Source organism: Aplidium turbinatum, chromosome 9 (genome assembly GCF_918807975.1).
Source record: "Aplidium turbinatum chromosome 9, kaAplTurb1.1, whole genome shotgun sequence".
NCBI classification, from domain to species: Eukaryota; Metazoa; Chordata; class Ascidiacea; order Aplousobranchia; family Polyclinidae; genus Aplidium; species Aplidium turbinatum.
The window spans coordinates 27,151,401-27,172,207 of record NC_137480.1 but is presented as its reverse complement, the minus strand read 5'-3'; the positions used below and the strand labels follow the sequence as shown (position 1 = coordinate 27,172,207).

At 37.4% G+C, this 20,807-nt stretch overlaps 1 protein-coding gene and 1 pseudogene across 1 annotated transcript; one reads left to right on the top strand and one right to left on the bottom strand.

The window, feature by feature from the left end:
- Window positions 1-6,196: 6,196 nt before the first annotated feature.
- Window positions 6,197-20,302, top strand: LOC145777270 (uncharacterized). Its single transcript, XM_082588615.1, has 4 exons — window positions 6,197-6,382; window positions 13,916-14,077; window positions 14,590-14,734; window positions 18,489-20,302. Exons 1-3 carry the CDS (start codon window positions 6,235-6,237, stop codon window positions 14,730-14,732), a joined length of 453 nt encoding a protein of 150 aa, XP_082444741.1. The 5' UTR covers window positions 6,197-6,234; the 3' UTR covers window positions 14,733-14,734; window positions 18,489-20,302.
- On the bottom strand, window positions 11,060-11,160 carry LOC145777814 (U6 spliceosomal RNA; annotated as a pseudogene).
- Window positions 20,303-20,807: the final 505 nt, after the last annotated feature.

Here is a 20,807-nt window from a genome sequence, read left to right as displayed (position 1 = left end):
GCACAGTACACAAAGAGAAGTCTTGTTTGAAAAGCTTTTGAGAGATAAGAGAAGATAGATAAGAGAGATAAAACTTTTATACGGTCTGTTGTGAGAATGGTGCGATACAATTTATGTTTTTCCTGTGACCACGCTCATACCCTGTGGTTGAAAATATAAAGGGAAAATCGCAATTAAAAGATGGCACTTAAATAGATGAAAAAGGTTTCTGTTAAAAAATGCCAATAACATGCAAAGAAATTTATTTTCAAAAGGGTCAGTTCAATCATACATAGCTAAAATCGATTTCGATCAGTTAGAAGCTAGATCATCTTCAGTTAAGCTTGATTACAAATAAATATCTATTTGTAATCAAGTTAACTGAAGATGATTTAGCCCCTAGCTGATCGAAATCGATTTTTAGCTGTTTATGATTGAACTGACTCGTGTGAAAATAAACTTGTTTACATTACAATACATGTAACCGAGTCGTTCATATCAAGCATTGTTGTTGTGGGTTTGACACCTGCCAGAAGATATCTCATTTCTTGACAAACAAATGCAAATGTTTTTTTCCATTTTTTTTTTAAGTTTTACCACCAGTAAACAATTTAATAAGTCTCAAGGGAGAACTTATATTATTCCTAACTTTTGCTGGCATTGTCGCTATTTTCTGCAACATGTGTATATTTAACCCTATCTTAATACGACACGGGGTCAAATGAGGACGCCCCTCTCTAGTAGTGAAATATTTCACAGAAGGAAATGTGCTAGAAATGTGAAATTTCTTGACTTTTAGTTTTTATTCTTTGCGAATTTTTTAAACCTACACTGGTCGTTTTTCTACCTTCCTGCCCTTCACAATAAGCATTTTGTCCCAGGTGGCTAGACATTTTCATGCAACTGCCTACATTACAGCAGTTAATTGTCGTGGGAAGTTTTTCTCCCGCTGTGTGATCCAATTATCCAATATATCGTTTCAGGACATTCGTTCTAATCCTACCCCGAGGCATTGCTTTGCCGCAAAAGCGTAAAATAGGATTGTGGGGTTTTAATTACAATCTTGTGTGTGTTCGAACAATGCCCTTAGAATTGCGACTGCTTTCCACATTTCGCTGCTTTCCAGATAGAATAAACAAGTTCTATTCCGTTACAGAAAGTCTGTCCCTGATATTTCGTCAACACATTTCTACGTTGAATCAACGTAAAATGCTTGATCATTATTGTAACAATATGTTGCTTACTTTGGTTGTAGCCTATCGCACAAACTACAAATCAAACATTACGATTTTTCTTTTTATGTGCTCTACCCTTGTTCGACGACATTGCCGAAGTCATAAATACGCTTGTTTCTTAGAAGATGCTGAAGCCCAAATTTAATTATTTTTGATTTGATTCTTTTTGATGCATGTTGTATTCCCATAATCATAACAAAATTACCCGATTATTGATTTCACAACGCCTTATCGTACTTTAGATTCTTGTAAGTATATTCACTTATATTTATCTCGTAGAGCGTCGATACAATATAATATAACACCTGTCATGCTACATGCATAACGTGTTTTGTCAGCACCACGGTGTAATGAATTCTAGGTCATTGATTTATGTTATGAGTTCATAGCGTCCCTACAATGAAGAATGAGAGGTACTTCAAGCGGTCCCATCAATGCTAAAAATCATTATACGTTTCACATATTTGTGTAATCGGTTGTAACCGTCAAATTATGCCAATTTACTGTCATTCAACCTATTTAGACAAATATAGATGAGTTTATATCGGACAAAAAACAAAGTATCCTGGCTAATTTTAATTTCTTTGCGCAAAACTTATAAACTTTACAGCTATTCTACGTCATTTTGATGTCTCATGGCACTTTGTTATTTATGAGATGAAGAATACTTTGAATAAGACACAAAGCATTCCTGATTATTGCGGCAAACTCTTGAATTATGTAAAATCGTACTGATGAATTCCTCTAAAGGTGCGATATAGATTATCCGACAGTATATTTAGCTCTGAGAGTACTATGAGCAACTGTCCAAATAAAACGACATCTACGATATGTTAGTATGCTAAAGACCAACGTTGCGTACATAAGTAATGTAGAAATGCACATAATACCATGGCGATATTACAAGTCAGGTAGTCATTAGGCTACATGAAAAAAATATGTTTTATGGCCCAATTAATTTGATATTGAAAAGGCCAGAAGTAAAGTAATAAACTTCGGAGCATAACCGTAGGATTTAGAGGAAATTCGGACTATAAATATCAAAGCTAACACATTAGCGAACATTTTATTCAAACGTTTCGAAAACTGCTGTTTTCATCGTCAGTCAAAAGTAAGAATGAAGCTATGTTTTTACAATGGCAAAATCGAGCGAAAAATGCGATATAGTAGTTGAGTCACCTCGGCTATCAAAATCAGTCACTCAACAACGATTCAACATCTGCCAACGTTGAATCAATGCAAATGGCTGGCTCTGCCAGCAAGGGATAGTATAGCGTCTGAATAATAATTGTAACGAATGTGTGCTCTTTCCTCCAATTATTGTATTATTAAATTTAACTTCTTAATTGCTCAAAACACGAACAGTTGAAGAAAACAATCTTCTCACACCCTATGTTGGATTTATTTTTCTTGCAAAATGAAGTCATTTTGTTTCAGCAAGTGGCCCGTGTGTACCTTATACCACAGATCAAAATTATGGTTTCGAATGTGTATCATGATACAAGGCAAACGGCAGATTTATTAGCAACCGAAGATGAAAGAGATGCAAAGTGATGTTGATTTGCCTTTATCTGATGGTAAAGGTAGTCCGCTAACATCTGACAAGAGTAACGAAGATGAGGTCGTAACCGTCAGACATAGGCAGTCCCAACGTCGTAGGAGCCATGCCGTCAAATCATTAGATAGCGCCTTGGATGAGGAAAATTACCATACATTGCCTGACCGGGAAGAGGAGGGAATCTCGGTGGTTGTTGACCAAAGAAGTAGAGAGAAAGTTGTTTGGAGTACCAAGCAACCATCAATAAGAGGAAGACAAAACTCTGCTAATGTGGTGCACAGTTTACCAGGAGTAAAGCGCGATTATCAATATGCAACGACGTCGTATGATGCATGGCATTTCTTATTTACAGCAGAGATGATCTACATCATTGTTTCAAGCACCAGCACATGTATACGAGAGAGGCTATCGCGAATATCGGAGGCTCAACGAACTTCTTGGCATGCTTCACATTTTCAGCAAACTGATGCCACGGAACTAGAAGCATTCATTGGATTGTGGTGTATTAGTGGACTACTCAAGCGAACATTTCACAGAATTAACATTGCTTTTCACATTTATATGGACATCCTTTAGTGCGACAATGTCATTGAACCGATTCAAATTTCTGTCTGCAAATATTCGTTTTGATGATAAAAGCACAAGGGCCAATCGCTGGCAAAGTGACCGATCTACAGCAATCAGAGAACTTTTCCAATAATTTACTGGAAATTGTGAAAAGATTTTAATAGTACCAGAAGACTTCCTTTCACTGGATGAGACTGTTTCCATCTCGCGTTGGTGTGTCCTTCAGGCAATAAGCTTCAGGCAAAAAATAAGCCTGCTAAATATGATTTGTTACTAAGAAGCATAAATAGTGCGCGTATGTCATTCACCTATACCGCCATAGCTTATGCGGGTAAGCCAGTAGGTGTACCAGGACCACACTATCTGACTTCCACTATGGAATATGTGGAAACGTTGGTACACAATTTGAACAGAGTTTCTTCGCTTCAAGGACGAAACATATCCCTTGATCGATTTTACACTTCACTTGATTAGGCAGAATGGCTTTGGAACAAAAACATAACTTTAGTTGGAAAATGGCAAAGCAAGAGAAAAGGGGTTAGCGAGTTAAAATCTCTCACTGATTGGGAAGCCTTCAGTACCAAAATTTACTGGGAGGAGTCGAGAAACCACATTACCGTTACGTCGTACGCAGTCAAACCAAAATCTACCGGTAAACGCAATGTTCTGGTCTTATCAACTATGCAGCCAATCCTTGGAGTAACCAAAGATGACGGAAAGAAAAAACCTGCAATAATCAAGCTCTACGATTTTACCAAGGGTGGGACTGATGTCGTCGACCAGAAGATGCCATATTATAGCGCCAAGCCGAAGTCAGCAAAATGGACTGTGTCTGCATTTTCTTACATTTTAGACGTTACGCGGGTCAATGCGATGACCATTAGTTACTTGAACCGCGAGTTGTCCTTTTCACAAGCCAGTAGAGACGAAAGTTTTGTGGAGGAGTGGCAGCCAGCCATGTCATTAGTCAAACCACACATGTCTAGACGATTGGATGATGTACCTATTCTAAGTGGGTCACTCCGCCATACAATGTCGATATTTTTGGGACGAAACCATAGATTAACAGCAAACTCAAATTTGCTATTACCAGTGGTTTTCATAATGAAATAGCGGGCTATCATAAGATTTGTTCTTATCATGTTATCGTTGATTATGGGATTAGATATTTTAATCACAGTATTTGGTCATCACCGTTGTATTCAAAAGCAGGGTATTTTTCTATCTATAAATTGATCGAAATATTACTTATAAAGCTGTGCGGTTCAATTTCATTACCATTATACTTGACGATGCTAATTTACTACACTTGCAATACGGTCTGTTTTGTACAGCATTTCGCACAAGTCATATTTTTTTTTGTGACTGAAATTTCTTGTCTTCGAAGAATTTTGATAAGTCAGTTTTTCTCAATGCAATGACGAGCTGCATGTCTTCATTTTCAATAAACAGTGCCTGGATGACATTATGTGTTTCCATTTTCGCTGATAGGCATTACTTTCACAGATCAAATGTTTGTACTGTTTCAACGTCTAACGACGGTGAATCGCTGTAAAGCGGCCCATATTTCCTGCGAAAGTTTTGCGTAACAAAAAAGCATTCATTCAAGAGGAATGCAATTTGAAACAAACGCATGACTTTCTTAGGTTGTATCGCAACACCGCTGAACGTTGTATCGACATAAGCAAAGTATCTGTAAGCTGTTAGCACTCACAATCACACGATAGGACATATCAAGCTGTGCTTATTTCTCTACGATGAGAATTGGGTCAGGACAAGAGCGGTAAACCAGAGTTGACCTTTCGCAGCTTGATATTTGAGCAAACAAATTATATGGTAGATTATAAATATTAGTGCAATTGCTTTGTAATGTAAAAACGCCCAAAAATGCTGTATATTTATGAGGAAAAGTAAATTTTTGTTTATTTTAGCATTACTCCATGTTGCAATTCAAAAATATGCGTTCGAACGGTCAATTTTGAAGCTATTTTCGGGAAATTAGAATAAAAACCGACTTTCTATCGTTTTTTCATCTCAAACACTTTATTTCAATAATTTTGTGGGGTAAAATTTTAATTTCTGTACGCACAATACACATGGCTATTATCTTGCAAAATATTGTGGCTCTGTGATTTTCATAGCTCCCGTTATTAGCGATTAATTAGCACGGGGCTAAAATAGCCCGTGTCGGACTTTCCGCGTACGAAAACAGCTCGTATTAAGATAGGGTTAAACAATGAATGAATTTTGAATTAAGGTACTGGAAAAACTTGATATACTTGTAATTTTTAACTTAACTTTTAACTTTGATAATTTCAATTTTGCGTGCAACTACACGGAAATAGCAAAATCCTTTCATAGATGACTTCTCAAGTAAATATTGATTATGGCTGCAAAATTTCATACCATTCTGAGAAGAAATAAATGAGTAAATTAGTTGAAAACATCAAAAAGTGACTTTCAAAGAAAACAGCATTTGAAAAACACCCATTAAACACAAGCTATTACTCACAATTATCACTGCAAGTATTGACACACAAAGACATAGAATGAAGTCAAAATTTTACCGTATTCAGAACCCTGATGAAATTAAGCCTACTGCTTTTTAGATACAAAAAATTTATTGTTTTGATGAAAAAGTATTTCTATCAGGAGTGTTCCCTTAAATGAAGTAGATGGGAAGGCAAGGAAGCCAATCGTGTCCACATTCAGGGATGCCTTTAAGTGTCTTGCCAAAGACACAACCGCGTGGTATTGTCGTGGTCCTGTCGTGTCGACTGTCAAAAATTGAATTGAGTTCTCGAACTGATTGTTTCTTAGAGACTTTTGTAACTAACTGCCACAACGTTAATCTTCACAGAATAGTTTGTGACAATTGTGTTGAAGTGAAACGCGATGGATTTCAAGAAGAAAGCTGCCATTGTTCTTTCCTTCCTGGCATTCCTACTTGCGCTGGTGGGTACCTTCGCTCCTGGATGGATTGGAGGTGGCGGTGCATTCCAAGGATTCTTTGGAGGATGCTTTAACGGCTCATGCGTATCAAGTAAGACGATGTCAAAGAAAAACAAACTAAACGTCTTTGATTTGATCCCTTGCATGGCGGTGTGACCTTAACTGGTGTTAAAGACTAGGTTGATATAATAATAATTTCAAGTCAAACATACCCTAAAAATATCATGATAATTAAGATAACAGTTCATCGTCGCCGTCGTCATCGTCGTCGTCGTCGTCGACGTCATCGTCATCATCATCATCATCATCATCATCATCATCATCATCATCATCATCATCATCATCATCATCTTCATTATCATCATCATCATCACCATCATGTGCCGTCTCCGAGCCGAAGGATGGTTGTCATTTGCTTCCACGCGTCACGTTCTTCCGCTACGCTTTTTGCTTCTCCGATGCATTGCAAGTCAGCCTTCTGTTTTTTATCATCTCTCCAAGTTCGTCTCCTTTTTACCTTGCACCTCTTTCCTCCCACTATCCTTCAATAGCTGCCCTTTCATTAATGATCACAAGATCACATCAAAGGATATCTCATCTTAAATCACAAGTGAAAGCATCACATCTGTGCGACCTGGAGTCCAGATGTTGCCAAGCCAGATTGTATGATAGACCAACCCATCTGTCATCGCTACAGATCCCACATGTTACACAAATGCACATAGAGAGGCCAAAATACTAAATTTCAACATCTTCAGTTACATTTTGATGCGCTGGGTCATACTCAACAGACAGCAGCCTCCAGCCAAATTAAACATCAAACAACGAATCACTGATTTCAATACCATTCGTCATAGCACATGACCAGGCAACTGTGTTTCGAAAGCTAGTGCAAACCGCTACTATCATAGCGAACTCGAAGCATCAGGCTATAACAGGTCGATAATATCTACATTGTGAAGACACCAATGAATGTCTGGTTTGCGGCGTCTGGCAAACAACTAAATTTATAAACAACATTCGAAGAAAGAGCAAAGGGAGTAGGCGACTTCAGTTGAAAACATTGGTGCAATTTAAATGTTTTATATACAGGATGAATGTCACACGAATTTTGTTTTACAAGTTCAGCTAGATTTTTCGCAAAACTTGTTGAATCTTTTCCTAAAATGGATATACTAATAAAATAACTGAAATCTACTTCTTCAGGCGTGTCCTTTGATTTATCCGCCATAAAGGTGTTAAAAAATTAGAAAGATATCCATTTAAATAAAACATGTTTTTCAATTAGCCTACTGGATTTCTTTCTGAAACAACTGATCATCAGAACACACTAAACGAGCACGAGATAACAGACACAAGACTAAACCAGATTTTCATTTGCTAGGGCACAGAGCATTATAATTTAAAAGCAAGCCAGTGCTGGTATAAGTTATCGCCAAATCCAGGTGTCAAAAGAATTGTGTTTAATTTCCATTTCAACATCTAAAAAAGCGATGGTATCACTGGATGTTTCAATGGTAAACTTGATATTTTCATGCTGCGAGTTTAGGAAGTTATAAAATGTTGAACAAGACTCATCATCAACAAAAATGGTGAAAATATAGTTTGGGATAAATATCACGATAAACTTCAAATATTTTTCTTTTATTTTTTCTTTCTTTCCTTCTGTGTGTGTTCTAACTTCTGTGTACTTCTGTGTTGTTGTCCCATGCGTGTAGTCTACACCTAACGTAATCTGTTACCCGCCATGTTATTTACTTGTAATCATTCTTGTATCACTTGTTGAGTTTGTGCTTTTCAGTCCGAAGTGTCGTTACAGTTATAGTGGATAGTCAGATTTATCTTATAATTTTCATTTTATGTCTACTGCAAATTTGTAATTCCTGATGAGGACACACGTACGTGTCGAAAACGTTTGAGCTTATTTTACTTTAATATGTTATACTTTTTCGGGTAATATATTATGTTAAAAGCGTTAAAGTTGCTTTGTTTTGTTTGTCTATCGTTAAAAGTAATTAAAAAAGGTTGAAATTGTTGTAGAGCTCGCGCCCCCCTGAGAGATGCTTCACGCCCCCCCCCCCCCAACACCGGTTAAGAACCACTGCTCTAGACTCTAGGGTTTTTAAGCCGGAGACTGCACGATGTACAGTCGCACACCATTCCAATTTGTCGATGCTCGTTTTTTGCCTAATGTTAATAAAAAATGATAAAGCTTTGGTAGAGAGTTTGCTTTGTTGAACCATACAGAAATAAAACAAAGTAACTTCAACGGGTTGAACAATGCATAGATTTGGCGAAAACCTATCAACACAGGCTTGCTTTAAAAATTTAAATTATAACATTTTATGCCCTAGCAAATGGAAATCTGGTTTAATTTTGTGTCTGTTATCTCGTGCTCGTTTGGTGCGTTCTGACAATCAGTTGTTTCAGAAAGAAATCAAGGAATTGAAAAACATGTTTTATTTAAATGGATATCCTTTTCACTTTTTCAATAAAGTCTTAAACACCTTCATGGCTGATGAACCAAAAGACACGCCTGAAGAAGTAGATTTTATTTATATTGTTAGTATACCTTTTCTAGGAAAAGATTCAACAAGTTTTGCGAAAAACCTAGCTAAACTTATAAAAAAGAAATTTTCATGCGACATTCATCCTGTGTATGATGATGATTATGTGCCTGATCTGATACAGACGTTGGCGATCATGGTCTTCCAAACTTCTCTGTCATTTGCCATTCGTATAAAATCATTCGTTTTGACTGTTGTGTTTGTGGCCCATTGATTCAAGCTGTTTAAATAAGTTAATCTTTGTCGACCTCTGCTTCTTTTTCCCTGTATCATCCCCAATAGTGCTAATTTTTCCAAATCTCTATGTCTGTGAATATGACCTACAAATGGCATCTGACGCCTTCTAACTGTTGTTATTATTCTCCTTTCTGCATTTGCCAATTTCATAACTTCGTCATTACTCTTCTTTTCAGTCCAAGAAATCCTGTGTATAAAACATTTAAAGTGCACCAATATTTTCAACTGAAGTCGCCTACCCCCTTCGCTCTTTCTTCGAATGATGTGTATAAATTTAGTTGTTTGCCTGACGCAAACAACACATACATTGGTATGTCAACCAGACGTTTGTTGACAAGGGCCGGGAGCATTTAAACCCAAACCTATAAACAATTAAAAGTGCATTAAAGAGCACATCGCCTCTTGTGAAACGCGCACTGACAATGTCTCATCGACCAATTTAAAATCATCTCTCGAGGCAGATCTGATTTTCAGACTAAGATCATGGAAGCCTTAAAAGCATACTAAATAAAAATTTCAAATCGAAATTAAGCATTAAAATGAGTAAACTGAACATTCAAGAATACATTTCAAAAACAATTACCGAAAAAAAAATTGTTTTCAATGGCGCTGGCAAGGCCCAAAGTCTAATGTTTCATTTATTTTCATTTTTTTCAAAATGACCAAAACTTGCAAACACTGCTCGAGAATACGTAATAAAAGCCAGCAATAACAAAAACCACGTTACCACATCTGATGTTTTGAGCAAACTTTCTGCTGTTTTGATGTTGAAATCTGATTTTTTGATGTACATACATACATAGCCTATAGTCAAATCGCCCGCAGTAACAATTATTGCGTGATCGGTTGATTGCTCGTTTTTTGTTACGTAGACTGTATAGACGCACGCTTCGCTGCTCAGGCCGATTCTGGCTTTGAAAGCTCTGACAAAACCACGCGCGCTATGGTGGTCAGACCGCAATGGGGCAAAATTTTATTGAAAATCGTTTTATGGTAGCATGTTAAACACAAAGAACGTGGAAAATCGCCAAGTCAAGTTTTTCCTTTAGTATCCCTTTAAGAATCAAACGTAACAATCCATCTCTCAACTGACAGTTATTCGCCTATGGCTCATCGTTTCTTTTGTGTGTGATCTAATTGTTTGTCCAATGCCTCACGTGATCTGTTTCCTACCGCATAATTTACTCGCAATGATTCTTGTGTCATTTGTTAAGTTTGTGCTTTTCAGTCCAGAATGTCGTTACAGTTACAGTGCAAAGTCAAATTCATCTTACGATTTTTCATTTTATGTATTACAAATTTAATTCCTGATGAGGACACACGTACGTGTCGAAAACGTTTGAGTTTATTTTATTTTAATTATGTTATTTTTGTGTGTCATGAAGTATGCTAAACCTACTAAAGTTACTATGTTTTATTTCTCTATGGTTTAACACAGGGGTCACCAAATGGCGGCCCGCGGGCCGCATGCGGCCCGCCACGCTGTATCGCTGCGGCCCGCGGAAGGTATCAGCGTACAAGTACAACCAAAAATACTTTTCTTGAGAAATGAAAGAGCACGAAAGCAAAAAATACTTTCCGGGAAGCATATTTTCGCATTGCATACGATTCCGACCAATCAGATTATAGTTCTAGGTGGGGGTTGCTTAAAGTTATTCCAATGCGATGTCCAGCCACACTGTCCCAGTGGTTGATTAAAACGTTTGTTTTCGAATTTCGAAATTGTCTGTGAGCACAGGGTTGCTGATTTTAAGTTTGCAAATGTCATGTAAACACTAGTGCGACTTTCACCGTTATTGTGTTTCACGAGCAGTGTTCCCTTTATGCAAGTTATTGTTGGCAAAATGGGTCGGCGTGTCAACTCAATTTATAATAAATTGGCAAAATATTACATATAAATTTAGAGACTTTTTCTGATTGTATTATGAAAATATTTAGCTTAGTACTGCAAAACGTATTTTTTAAAAAATATGAAACGCTTCACGATTTTGCGTGTCATCTTTGCGCAGGGCCATGCTAATACTCTCTGTATCGTTCCAATTATAGTATATGAAGAGCCCAGTTCCAAAACCGCTTAGGCGCCACTTTTACCAAAATTGAGTTTAGAGTGTCATTAGGTAGAGTATTACCATAGGTACCTACTATCCATTCCTTTTTTTCCAAAACCTTCTTTTTCTGCTTCAAATTCGACACTAAAAATTGCGTTTTCTTCCAAAACCGCTTACGCGCCATCACACTTTGTTTCCAAAACCACTTGTATCCACAATTAACCAATCATATTAAGCCATTGTATCACGTGACATATCGCTGATTGTTAAACCGTTTTCGTCATCGTTTCGTGATAAGCAGCAGTGTTACCATTTGGCAAATTTCACTACCAAATTCGAGATTTGGCAGAATTTTACGTTGTTTAGCAGTAAAATTTTGAGTTGGCAGAATTTTGGCCAACATTTTTGGTGAGTTGACAGTCAGTCTCTGGTCAGTTTGGCAAAATTTGAAATGTGTTTGGTAGTTTGAAGCATCTACTATCTGGCAACACTGATAAGCACTGTTGTAGGCTTGTAGCCTATTGTTGCAGTTACCAACGGTGCTTAGTAGCCTATTTGAGCTTTATAACTGTGTTTTTTTGCTTTGTTTAAAGTGGATTTGGATTGTGGTGATGAATTAGTGGTGGTCAGCTTGGAAAAATGGTTTCAAAAATTGGTTTCTTTCATTCTGGCAATTTTTATTCTCCAGTTTATTTCCAAAACCGCTTATATCCACATTTTTAATTTTATAAAAAGGCGATTCTAAGCCCTCTAATATTCCTTAGATCTGGACAAACGTCATGGCTCAATTCAGTAGGTAGTTATACATCGTTAGAAATCAAAAACGCATTACATTTACCAAGCGAAACTGTCATAAACGTTTTTCGTGGTTTTCTCGAAATCACCGAAAGTGGATGTAAGCGGTTTTGGAAACAAGCTCTTCATATGTACTGCCGAAGCATGTACTGCAAAACGTAGTTAATCAACAAATTCTTGCCACGTTGAAGAGCATCGCAAGTGACAGTTGTCTATAATAAAAGAAAGACGGTTTTATAGACTCTCACAAAAAGGATGAAACACCAACTCATTGCTTCTTTAGAGGGAAGACTGTTCATAAGTTCCGTTAGAATTAGGATTTTTCGGTGATTTCCACAAGCGTTTGTTTCATGGTACCTGGTTTCTTTTTCCCTGTTATTAGAGCCTATTTTTCGCTGATATGTTTGCAGGTCACTATTGTTGCGTCAAACATTTCCTTGTTTACTGAAACTGTTAATTGCAATATATCTTTTACGAAGCGAAGTAACAACACCACTCTTGCTTGGCGATGAATATTCTGATGAAACCGCTCGCCTCGCTATAAGTGCGTAAAACAAGTGGCCTCGTTTATTAGGCATTGTTAAAGAAGTCAAAAGTGTTGTTAAAGGAGCTTGGCCTGGCAGTAGCGTTAATTGTTCGATTAATTTTGTTGCTGTGGTATTCTAACATAAATATGAACAACATGTAACGCTGGATACTGGGTACGAAATGCGTTCTTTTCTAGCATAAGAGTCAACCTACCTAACATTTTATTAGTGCGGCCCGCCACAGCTCTCCTTAGTGCCAAAGTGGCCCGCATGCAAAAAAGGTTGGTGACCCCTGGTTTAACATGATGTATTACATACAAAAATATAACACAATTAAAAATAAACTCTAACATTTTCGACACGTACGTGTGTCCTCATCAGGAATTACATATATGTAATATACTGTACATAAAATGAAAATTTTAAGATAAATTTGACTTTGCACTATTGTAACTGTATACTAACGACACTCCGGACTGAAAAGCATAAACTGACCAAGTGATACAAGAATGATTACAAGTAAATTATACGGCGGAAACATCACATGAGGTGTAAAGTACAGGCATGTGTCAAACAATTAGAACACACACAAAAGCAACGATGAGCCACAGGCGAATAACTGCCGGTTGAGAGATGGATTGTTACGTTTGATTCTTAAGGCTTCCATGATCTTAGTCTGAAATTCAGATCTGCCTCGAGAGATGATTTTAAATTGGTCGATCGAGACATTGTCAGTGCACGTTTCACAAGAGGCGATGTGCTTTTTAATTGCACTTTTAATTGTTATAGGTTTGGGTTTAAATGCTCCCGGCCCTTGTCAACAAAGGTCTGGTTGACATACCAATGTATGTCTAGTTTGCGTCAGGCAAACAACTAAATTTATACACAACATTCAAAAAAAGAGCGAAGGGGGTAGGCGACTTCAGTTGAAAATATTGGTGCACTTTAAATGTTTTATACACAGGATGAATGTCACATGAAAATTTCTTTTTTATAAGTTTAGCTAGGTTTTTCGCAAAACTTGTTGAATCTTTTCCTAGAAAAGGTATACTAATAATATAACTAAAATCTACTTCTTCAGGCGTGTCTTTTGGTTCATCAGCCATGAAGGTGTTTAAGACTTTATTGAAAAAGTGGGAAGGATATCCATTTAAATAAAACATGTTTTTCAATTCCTTGATTTCTTTCTGAAACAACTGATCATCAGAACGCACCAAACGAGCACGAGATAACAGACACAAAATTGTTTATAAAAAGAAAAAAATGGATCAATAAATAACCACAGATCACCATCAATCAACAATAAATCAACAACCAGCTACTTCCAGTGCACTGTCTTCATATCATGGTCTATTTGCAACATCTTGTGATGCATTTGCTTATTAACATAGGAAGAACGTATCATGGTTTTAAAATTTCTTCCTATTCAAATCGGAATGTTTCTTTCCAGCAAATGATTTTTCGACTTTGTCTAGTGGAACAAAAGCCAGTGGCGCTTTCATGATCATCGGAACTTTTGTTCTTCTCGCTGGATTCATCCTCATCTTGTTGGGAGCAAAGGACTCAGATTCCTCCAAGCTTAAAAATGGAGGAATAGTCACCGTGATTGGAGGTAGCCACAAAATGAGAAAGCTCACTACCTTCAGATGCTCCCTTGAGCGATTAACAACAAAAAGAAAGGCGACGTCATAAAGCAAAAATAGTTAAACAATCAAACTTCAATTATAATTATAAAAAAAAAAAAATGTTGTTAAATTTTGTGACTGTATTTTTCCGAACATAAAAGTGTGTATAAAAATCTTTTGAACTCAAAATAAATATTTGAAAACTCGGACGCTTTGCCCTGGTAGCTCACATCAAGTAACGCTGGTTCGATTCTCGGGGTGTGCGCTTGAGCAACAAAGACTGATTTCCATTCAACGGCATTTAGATGGAATAATTCACTGACGACTGCACTTGAACAACAAAAGGAAACTTCACTCTGTCAAACGTGGTGATAGAGCCTCGGTCAATGGTTTAAAGCCTCTACTAGTTGCCAATGCTAAACTTACCTGGAATAATCCATCAAAATCTTTTTTAGTCCAAGGATTAAGATTTTCTCAATCAATCAATGTTGTGTTTAAGGAGTTGCAGTTCTTATTGGAGTAGCTGTCTTTGCTGGGATTTTTACTCGTGCGCCTTTCAGCTTCAGTTTTTGGTTTGCCTGGGTGTCTGCATTCCACGGGATGGCTGGTGGGGCTATCGCTTTCAGTGCAGCCAACGAATAAAGGTGACGACTGTGATGTCATAGTGTGTGATAAGAAAGATAAACTTAAGGTAGCCTATCTAAACTATATTTTATTTGATCTCTACCCAGACAGCAAATCAGTCCTTTTTTACATTGACTCAGGGCGGAATTTAGAAACCAGACTTAAGCGGCTTAAGTCTGTCTGAACGAAAGTCTGTCTCAAGCGTCGATTTTGCGATTCAGAAAGCAGACTTACACTTTAGCAAGGCTTATACTCGGCTTAAAAGCCGAAAGATATAAGCCACCTGCGGAGGTGGTTTAAGCCTCTGCTGAAGGAAAAAGTGTCTGGCTAATTCAGGAGGTATTAAAAGTAGGAGTTTTGTTACATGTTTTTTTTCTAAATAGACCATCTGGTGCAGAAGTTGGAGACGTTTTTGATTGTTTTTACTGTATTGATGTATACACTCATCAATATACACTTATCTATATACGCTCCTGCGCTACCATATACTGAATCAGTGATACTTCCATACCATCCCTTCCATTCTCTACCATAAATCAGCGATATTTCCTTCTCCGGTGTATAAATCGAATAGCTTACTCCCAACACTACCATTCGATAGTTCATCTAAGTATTGGCATTGACATACGGTTTGGAAATTGCAAAGTAGATCGTAGAGACGTAAGTAGATCGTAGAAACGTAACTGTTTATTGATTCAGTTGTAATGTCTGACGCTGCAATGTATGATGACTGAAGTCAGGCAGCACCTTGACTGGTTAACCGCAAGGTTGTTCGGTGCTGCCAGACCTTTCTATTGCTATATTTTGATTTGTATGTAATTGTGTTTCTTTTTCTCGACTCGTATTAGAAAGGCAAATAAACAAAAATCTCTCTAACTTACGCTGCTGGAATAGTTACGTAATAACTATTCACGGCAATAATAAGTAAACCAGCTAAATTAGACGCGTTATTTTCAACGAGGTCTTCCCTCTGTGAGATTAACAACAGAACGCATTGTTTTGTTTGCAATGTGTGAGGATTAAATCGAAAACCCATAAAAGAAAAGGTGGCAGATATTGCTTGCATTAACGACGTCTCTTACCACTATTATCACCCAGCCAACCTGACATCATTGTTTCATGCGGCCGCTAAGGTTTGACATCGACTTCAACGATCATCGCATGTTACGTAACAAGAACAAATTATATCCTACACGCAAAAATAAAAAAATTGATCTCTTAAAACAGCTCTTTCTGCTGTTTTGTCTCGTGAGCTTTGTATATTGCTCAACAAGTGCATAAAGTTTAGAAGTGACAAAAAATTATTAAATAAACGTATTCAAAACTTTTATTTCGGCCGACGCCATTTCACACTCCGTAATCTACGTCGGCAGACGGCAATGGTTTAGCCACACCAAAAATGCAATGCGTTCATTTAGAAAACTGCGAGCTGGAGACAACAGCTTGTCCCGTGTATAAGTTGAAGCTGTGTTGAGGTGAAAATCACTAGCGAACATCTCGACCTATACTCGGGTATACGGTATTCGATTAAAAGACTTAAAGACTTTCGATAAAAAACAGAAGAGAAAGCACTTCGCCGTTGTTAACGCTTTGAAGGTAAGTAATTAGCAAAACGAGCGAAACGAGGTTAATAAAACTGATAGCGAGTTTCCAATCTGCTTGAGATCATGATTTTTGCGCTTTATTTGGATGACTTTACTGTCTTGATCGTTGTTATTCACTCGCACGAAAAGGAAATGAATCGGCTTGTTTTCCAACTGTTCCAATTATGAGCTAACAATATCAAAATTTTTACGACTAAACGTACTGCATACCTAAACCCAATCGAGCAGCGGTTCTAATAAAATCCGGTTTGCGACCTAGGCCAGGTGTCAATATAAACAAGACAGTAAGCTTAATCAAAGACTATTTTAATTGAGTAAAATAGGGTTATGGTTATGACGTCATCACCTTTCTCGCCCTTAAATTTTTTTAAAAAGTCGGCGCCTATGGGATGGATGCCCCCTGCCTTCAATTTTTGTGTGGATAGGGGGGGAGGCAGGGGGTAATGGTGCCTTTTTAAGGTCATGTAAGCTATACTGTACATTTTGCAATATAACAATTTCTGCTATTCGCTTTTAGCCTAATTATAATCTTTCATTTTTGCCTCAACATGATATTGTTTGGACTTCAGGAAGTTTCAGGTTAATATTGCTTGTAACATCACTTTTGTAAATATAAAATTGTGCAAGCAAAGTCAAAACTTTCCTATTTAGGCATCAAAAATAACTTGAGTTACCTGATTCTTTCAAATTTATGAATTATTGTAAACGAAAGCCATGTGCATATTGGCATAACGTTGTTTTACGTTGTTTCAATATTACATGAGTATTCCTTGCTTGTGAATGTACTTCATGTGTTAGATCTGTTGCGTCATGGATTACTTGGCATTTACGTTAGTTAACGAACGACTTACTGATGCAACTATAACGTAATTCAACATCATAAAAAAGTACTTTTTTCTAGTTGTGAGTTTAAAGCACAACATTGCCTTATTTGGTGCTTCAACAGGAATGTAGCTCAGCTTTACAGCCTTCAGTTTCGCGCTTCATTACCTCAACCAAAGAGTTGCTATAGCAGTTTCTTTTCTCGCGAAAATACAGAGGCTTAATATGGTCTTAAATAAGTCATGCGTAAGTCGAGTTTCTGCATCGCAAATAAGCTTCTCGTATAAGCCTGGCCTATATAAGTCTGACTTAAGCATAAGCCTGACTTATTTTGAGGCGCAAATCTGAATTTCGCCCTCAATTTCTGTAGACGTAGAATCAATGGAAAAAAGGTTTATTTGTTGTTTGGGTTAGGGAGTCTGCATTGAAAGCTTTATAAAGTTATTTCAACTTGTTTCATATTTTATGTCGAAGCATCTGAAGTACAGTACATTGAAACAATTAAAAATATTCTAGATTTTAAGAGTTTAGTAAACCATTACGTTGGCTCAAAACATATCTTTGTGTTGTGCAAATCAGCGAGTACGCAAAGAATAGCGATAGACATTATGTCTTTCAGCCTTTGGTCTGGCCTCGGTAGCATCACCAAGGCCATAGACCACCTCGTCCTCCACTAATGCCAGCGCTCGATGGCCACATTGTTAATTGCACCTATGAACTGCACCTATGAACTGCGCCTGACATAAGCTGAAGAAATTGACGAAGATCTCTGCAAGCAAACTTAGTGAAATTTATTTGTTGGGAAGTGAAGAAAAATACATTTCTTCCATGATTTGCATGCGCTGGGTCAGTGCACTTGAAAAAGAACAATTATAATGCACAGTTTTATCCGTACCATACCAGATAGCAATATCTGTCATTTTACATTGATTCAACGTCTGCAGACGGACTTTGTTGTCTGCCATTGTTGTTTTTTCTAATTTATTTTTAAATGAAGTTCCTTAAGACGTGGGCCTCATCAAGCCACTGGGTACTCACAATCACCCCTGAGTTACATTAATTTCCGACCCCTGACCCAGCCCTTTCAGCAAAGCTTTCAAAAGAAATTCATCATGGATAAAAGGATTTGGAAGTAGCCGATAATGTGATTGCTTCTTGGCTTCAGTGATGCAACAATCACAATCAAAGCATTCCAAGTTCAGGAGCAATTTGTGCAATATTTTATTTCAATTTCGTGCAGGAGGATTTAATAAATTTTTCCAATAACAATTAGAAGTACCGCTTCAAAATAAAAAGTCAAAATTAAAAAAGAAATATTTTTCCGATAGTTGATCATGATCTTTTTCAGGTGCAGTTCGTCTTCCGATGAAAGGGAAAATATTATGCTTGACTGATTAATTATTATCACGTCACAGAGCATCACTGATGGATACGAATTTTCAAGGAAGAATAAACAAATAACTCAAATATCTTCCAAATGCATAATCTCTTCGAATAAACTTCCATACTTTTAAGTCCATGCCTTTGAAATGCCAAGTAGGCCTAACATTGAAGCCTCGCACTAACAAACAAGTATTTGTTCAAACTAACACACGATCTTCTCTCATTCGTTTACAATCGGGCGGTTACTTTCTTATCAGGTGGGATTTGACCATCGAAGTTTTCGGCAAGGACTAAAAACGCTGCAAAATAATCGAATATTTGAACGTTTGTAAAACTAAAACTGACTGAAGTTTATTGTCAAAACAATTTTGAAATAAATGTTTAAACTAATTTCCGTACCTTGATGTTGATATTTGTCGCCACAAAAATTCGTGAATGATTTTGAAATAAATAAGTTGCAGTTTACATATAGGCTAACCTTAAAGTAAGTAATTTAAAGTACAGACAAATAGAACAAAGTAACTTTGGTGGGTTTAACGTTTTATTACAAAGAAATATTACATAATTAAAATTACAGATTTAAGTAATTCCTGATGAGGACACACGTACCTGTCGAAAACGTTTGAATTTTTAATTATGTTATATTTCTTTGTAATAAAACACGTTAAACCCACTAAAGTTACTTCCCTTTGTTTGTCTATGGTGCAACAAAGCAAACTTTCTAGCAAAGCTTTATAATTCTATATATAATGAACAACCAACTTGTTTGCTCAGCTCAGTAATTTGGTACTTTTCTTACTTTGCATTCCTTTTATATGAATCTACCCAAGTTCTCTACCAACCAGCCACTCATGGAGTGCTTGATACACCTCTTAGTCTTCCACTGGGTGGGCTGTATCTTTTTAGTTTGTGAAGCTCAAATATTATTTGACCACCAGTTGGCGCAAGCTACCACATGTACCTGATCAAGCGTTTGTGTCAATATTTCTTCAGATTTCCAACTCAACATGAAAAGAAATGAACTTAGTTTCAAAAAACGCGGTTTATTATTTAAGCTTCTACTACTTTATGAGGTCATACAGCATTACAAAAGTTCGCCTCGATCTGCCCTAAATCCTCCCTCTGACTAGGCTATCTGCTAGATCTGTCCTTGTTGTTCACCTTAACCAGCCACTCAACGTATTGAGATATTCTGGAATTAAATTCCAAGATTCAATCGTTTCAGATTAAGTTGTGGCTTCGCAAGGAAGTACCGGCCACAAGGTGTCGCCCACAAAATGCCCTCGAAGAAGAAGGGTCGAGCGAAAATGGTGACGTCATAAAACAAATTCGCGCTGTTAACAATTACGTGACCTTTTGCATGGAATATTTCCCGCGAGAACCCATCAGAGAACAAGAAGTTGGAAGCGATGAACAAGTGAAGAAGATTTTGCGTTGCTTTATCACTTCTTCACATGTGTTTGGGCAGAATATAAAAGAAACATTATTCGCTCACAAAGAGCAATGGCGCGTTGCTGCAATGATGAATCACTGACAGTTTTGTTTCATCATTGTGGAAGCGAGACGTCATTTAGGGCGTGCCGAGCGCAGAGAGAAACCTCTAAGGTAAAAAGCGGAACTTGCGAAAAATATTTCACGAGGGAGGTTCCTCATGTTTCCTTAGAAATATTTGAAACCAACTTTGCGGAGATGACGTCACGACAATGTGAGGCACGTCATAATTAGAAGTGCAAACGAGTGGAACTCGAAGCGGGAACAATAATCGTGGTCAATCACAAGACATGGTGGCTCGTGCACTATAAATCTTATTGTGAAAATGTCGAGGTTAATACCAGTTCTTTGCTTTTTATTAATTTTAGTTCACGTTAGGTCTGTCGAGGTTTATGTTAAATCGGAACGGCAAGAAAGCCAATCTTCGTATCTACCTTCAGGCACATCATGTGAGTGCCTGGTCAAACACACGGTCGCGTGCACTTGAAGAGCGAACTAATCTTTGTGTCAACCGTCAAGTTTGGTTTGACGAGGACACACCGGCTGCTTAATCGAGTGGCGAGAGCATTGATATAGTACTCGAAAGGCGCCGGTTCGACACCGCTCAAGAGCATGCAGAAGTGTCTCTGGCAGGACACTTAAAGGCATACCTAAAGGTGGACACGAAAACTGGCTTCCTTGCCTTCCGTCCACTTAATCTAAATACTCATCTACCGGGTTAAGCTTGCATATAAAGGCCGCTATGAGTGGCGGAGTGATTGGCGGGATGTTCGAAAAGACGCGATTCGATTTT